This window comes from Rhinopithecus bieti, unplaced genomic scaffold (genome assembly GCF_001698545.2).
Source record: "Rhinopithecus bieti isolate Rb0 unplaced genomic scaffold, ASM169854v2 scaffold_10223, whole genome shotgun sequence".
Lineage (NCBI taxonomy): Eukaryota > Metazoa > Chordata > Mammalia > Primates > Cercopithecidae > Rhinopithecus > Rhinopithecus bieti.
The window spans coordinates 2,439,530-2,444,729 of NW_016806659.1; the positions used below are offsets into that span (position 1 = coordinate 2,439,530).

At 49.8% G+C, this 5,200-nt stretch overlaps 1 protein-coding gene across 2 annotated transcripts in view; it reads right to left on the reverse strand.

Annotated features, from left to right (window-relative positions):
• Window positions 1-5,200, reverse strand: part of CYP27C1 (cytochrome P450 family 27 subfamily C member 1) — a 29,568-nt gene that overhangs the window by 16,007 nt on the left and 8,361 nt on the right. Inside the window, exon 2 of one of the 2 annotated variants that reach the window (XM_017877386.1) lies at window positions 1,287-1,477. The exons of the other annotated variant lie outside the window; for it this stretch is intronic. Coding sequence (XP_017732875.1) covers window positions 1,287-1,477 — 191 coding nt within the window. The remainder of the gene's footprint in view (window positions 1-1,286; window positions 1,478-5,200) is intronic. 2 annotated transcript variants of the gene reach the window in all.

A 5,200-nucleotide genomic window follows, 5' to 3' on the forward strand; every position in this document is an offset into this window, starting at 1 on the left:
GGGAGGGAGGGAGGGAGGGAGGGAGGGAGGAAGGGAGAAAGAAAGAAAGATAGAAAAAGAGAGACTGCAGCTTGTTACCAGGGTGTGGGGCCTTAGGGCTCCTGGCTGCACTGGGAGGGCACTCAGATAGCAGGCCCAGCACAGCCCTCCCAGTGAAGGCAGGACCCTGAAGGAATCCCTGGAGGTCTGAGGAAGGTTCTGCAGTTTCTCAGAGGGTGGTGACAGAACTGAGCCTCAAGTACCCACAAGCGTCACCCACACCTCCACACCTCTGCATGGCTTCCCTCCCACCCGTGTCCTGCTTCCCATTCCCAAGGAGACCGCTTGCACTCAAAGCCTCGCCTCCAGATGGGCTTTGGGGGACCCAAGCTAAGACAGCCAGGCTCCTGGGCCTGGGCACTGCCCTTCCCTTTGCTGTCCACTGTGCTGAGGTCACCAGCACTGTCTCACTCCATCTCAGCCAAAGAGGGGTCCAGGCACCCACACAGGCTCCTGAGCCTGCAGCTAACGGGGCAGACAGCAGAGAGATTCTGCCTCAGCCTTGGGGCCCCTCTAGGCCTGAACATCCAGGAGGAGCTGTTTAATTATTCCCTCAGGATGGAAATTAAGGGACCCTGCTTACATCTGCTCACGATTCTTATTTATCTTACTTGAGAAATTGGTGGCTGTATTTCTCCCCACTTTATGTATAAGGACATAGATATCAAAAGAGCTGCAAACAGAAGCCCCACTCCGTGGGGATTTGGACCGGGGCATCTGCACCTGGGCCTCCCTGCCTGGCCGCGGGCCATGATCTCTTGGAAGGCACAGAGGTGTTGGTGACGCTGGTTCAAAATGAATAATCACAGTCTGCTAAGAGACAGGAAAATCACCACGTGGCGACCAAGGCTGGAGGTTCTGAGCTCCTCCTCAAAGGGATTTTCCTGAACTAGTGACCACCTCCCTCCCCTGTGCACAGACAAGGGCGCTGTGAGCTTTGTCTGCCTCGGTTATCACTGGATGGACACCACGAAGCACCGCTTCCGAAGAGCTCTGCCCGGCACCGAGCCAGCTTCTCCCCTCCTGGCTCCTGACGGGACAGCTTGGCACGGAGGCGGAGCGAGAAAACCCAGCAGGGCTCCTGTGTCTGCGAGATCACACAAGGAGACTGTCAGATATCATTCCATGGTTGGGGCGGTGGTTTCTGTGCTTTTCTAAGAGCTGGATTTTAGGAACCCAGCTTTGGAGGAGGGGCCTCCCCTGAGCTCCCCTGCAGCCCCTGACTCAGCCCGGGCCCACATACTCACGCCGAGATGAGCCCGGTGGCTCTCCCCCGCAAGTCTCGGTACTCCCGCCAGGACTCCATGTTGGCTCTCTGGGGCGCAGCGCCCTCCGCCCGGAGCACCTGAGCCACCATATCGCGGTCTGCAATAGATACTACAAACTGAGGACCAAAGTGAGACTTGAAGATTTTTCCATATTCCTGTGTGTGCTTCTGCTGCAATACCATGGAGAAATCGAAAAAGGAAAAAATACATAGGTATGATATACCTTTAACATAAACATCCCTGTGTGCTATAGGAGCAGAAAATTGGGGCAGAGGGAAGTGCTGTCTAATACAGAACTGAATCAGAGCAGTAATTTACATATTGCTGAGATAAACATGTTTTCACACAACCATCTCTTTTTTGTTGTTTTTGTTTGTTTGTTTTTAGAGACATGGTCTTGCTCTGTTGCCCAGACTGGAGTGCAGTGGCATGAACATAGCTCACTGCAGCCTCCAACTCCTGGGCCCTGGCGATCCTCCCACCTTGGCCTCCCAAGTAGCTAGGACTGCAGGTGCACACCTCCACGCCCAGCTAATTTTTTATTTTTTGTAGAGACAGGGGTCTCTCAATGTTGCCAGGCTGGTCTCGAACTCTTGGCCTCAAGCCTCCCAAAGTCCTGGGATTACAGGCATGATCGTGGAAGTTTTCTTATTCTTTAGGGATATGTTTTGAAAACTACCTTAGCTGTGTGAAGCAACAAGAGAGAAATGTCATTATAAAAGACAAACGTCCAGAGCACACAGGGCCCTGTCTGCCAGCACCTTCCCATGGGCCCAACAACTCTACCTAAGCAGTAACAAGCCAACTCTGCAGAGCAAGCCCTCCGTGGACAATCTGTAACGAGCCCCCTCCGTGGACAATCTGTAACGAGCCTCTAAAACCGACTCCCAGCAAGAAAACGAAGGAAAAGTCATCTGGATTGGAAAGGAAGAACTCAGGCTCTCTCTGTTGGCAGAAGACATGATCTCACATATAGAAAATCCTAAGGAACCTACTAAAAAACTATTAGAACTAATAAACAAGTTCAATAGGACACAAAATCAATATACAAAAATCAACTGCATTTCTATACACTAGCAGCGAACAATCCAAAATGAAATTTAGAAAGCAATTCAATTTACAATAGCATCAAAAAGAATAAAGTACTTGACCAGCTGCAGTGGCTCATGCCTGTCTGTAATCCCAGCACTTTTGGGAGGCTTAGGTGGGTGGATTGCTTGAGCATAGGAGTTCGAGATCAGGTTGGGCAATATATGCAAAATTGGCAATATGGCAAAATTCTGTCTGTAAAAAAAAATACATGACTGGGTGCGGAGGCTCATGCCTGTACTCTCAGCACTTTGGGAGGCCAAGACGAGTGGACCACCTGAGGTCAAGAGTTTGAGACCAGCCTAGCTAACATGGTGAAACCCCATCTCTACTAAAAATACAAAAATTAGCCAGGCATGGTGGTGTGCGCCTGTAATCCCAGCTACTGGGAGGCTGAGGCAGTAGAATCGCTTGAACCCAGGAGGCGGAGGTTGCAGTGAGCCACAAGACTGCACCATTGCACTCCACCCTGGGTGACAAGAGAGAAACTCTATCTCAAAAAAAAAAACATATATATACAAAAATTAGTGAGACAGCAGTGTGAGCCTGTAGTCCCAACTGGTCAGGAGGCTGAGGTGGGAGGATCATGTGAGCTCGGGAGGTGGAGGTTGCAGTGAGTGAAGATTGTACCACCGCACTAGGGCCTGGGTGACAGAGCAAGACTGTCACAAAAAATAAATAAATAAATAAAATTCTTAGAAATAAATTTAACAGAAGTGTAAAACCTATACTCTGAAAACTACAAAACACTTTCTAAAGAAATCTACAAAACATTATTTAAAGAAATCTACAAAACATTGTTTAAAGGAATCTACAAAACATTGTTTAAAGAAGTCTGAAAGAAATGGCAAGACATGAAACAAATGGACAAATGGCAAGACATCCCATGTTCATGGATCGGAAGACTTAATATTGTTGAAATAGAAATACACCTCAAAGTGTACATAGATTCAGAGCAATCCCTGTCATAATTCCAGTGGGCTTCTTTGTAGAAACTGATAAGCTGATCCTGAAATTCATATGAAAATGCAACAGACCCAGAATAGCCTAAACAATCTTGAAAAGAGAAAAAAGCTGGTGGACCCCCAATTTCCTGTTTCAAGACTTAGTACTATGGGAGAGGGGCCAAGATGGCCAACTAGAAGCAGTGGTGCTCACAGGCTCCCAAAAAAACCCTTAATAAGCATGTGAATCCTTCACTGGTAGCCAGGGTATCCAAGCTCTCTCCTCAAAATTGACTAGAAGGCTGGCATAACCCACAGAGAGAAGGAAGAACAGTAGTATGGTGGCCCACCTGAGAGCCACACGGGAAGGGGAACCCCCTCCCCACAGCCAAGGGAAGTGGTGAGTGAGCAGGCTACCCAGCTGGGGAAACTGTGCTTTTTCCACAGAACTGTGCAACCCACAGATCGGAAGATCCCACTCTTGAACCCATACCACCGGGGCCAAGCGTCCCAACCCTGGTATGCACAGATTCCTACAGCCTCTCAGCTGGAATCTGCTTAAGCCTACTGAACTCCCTAGGGGAGGGGCGACCAGCACCAGCTGCAGCTGCCTGCTGTCTAAGCCATTTGAGCTCCTTGGGGGAGGGGCAGCAGCCTGCACTGGGACTCACAACTGCCTAACAGCCTAAGCTCCCTGGGTGGGGGAAGGGTGGTGCCCATTTCTATAGCTCCAGGCTGCACTTTTCCTTTGCTGGAGCCAGGGAGTTTGAACGGCCTGGTCCCAAGACTTATCTCCACAGCTGAACACACCAGCTGTGGCAGTCGGCAGCTAGAGTGCCTCTTCAAGTCTAACCCTGATCCGTCCTTCTCCTCAGTGGTGGGGAATTCCCAACAGGATCTCCAACAATTCCAGCCAAAGGCTCAGGGACAGAACCCTGATCTCCCAAGGCCTGAGCCCCTGGGGGAAGGGGTGGCCACAGTCTCTGCGGACCAGCAGACTTATCCTCTTCTCCAAGTAGTTCTGAGGAATCCAGGCAGCCCAGACTAGTGGGTTTCCCCCCAGCAAAACACACCCTCTCCACCAAGGGACAAAGTGCTTCATTAAATGGGTCCTGCTCCCCATGCCATCCAACTAGGTGAGAACCTCCAATAGGGGTTGTCAGACACCCTATACAGGAGCAATCCTACTGGCATCAGGTTGGTACCCCTTGAGGTCAGAGGTCCCAGAAGAAGGAACAGACACCCATCATTGCTGCACTCCAGCCTCCTTGAGTGATATCTCCAGGCACAGGAGCGAATCAGATGAATAGGGCCTAAAGTGAACCCCCTGCAAACTGCAGCCGCCCTACAGAAGAGGGACCCGACTATTGAAAGAAAAACAAACAGACAACAACAGCATCATTAACAACAACAACAAAAGGCCCCACAAAACCCCCATGCAAGGGTCAGCAGCCTCAAGACTGAAACTAGACAAACTCACGGAGATAAGAAAGAATCAACAAAAAAATGCTGAAAACCCAAAAGACCTCAGTGCCTCTTCTCCTCCAAATAATCACAATGTCTCTCCATCAAGAGCACAGAACTAAATGGAGGATCAGATGGACGAATTGACAGAAGTACACTTCAGAAGATGGGTACCACATAAACTCCTCAGCAAGTACAAAAGAACTGAAATCATAACACTCTGACCACAATGCAATGAAATTCGATCTCAGGATTAAGAAACTCACTCAAAAGCACACGATTAGGCCGGGCGCGGTGGCTCAAGCCTGTAATCCCAGCACTTTGGGAGGCCGAGACGGGCAGATCACGAGGTCAGGAGATTGAGACCATCCTGGCTAACCCGGTGAAATCCCGTCT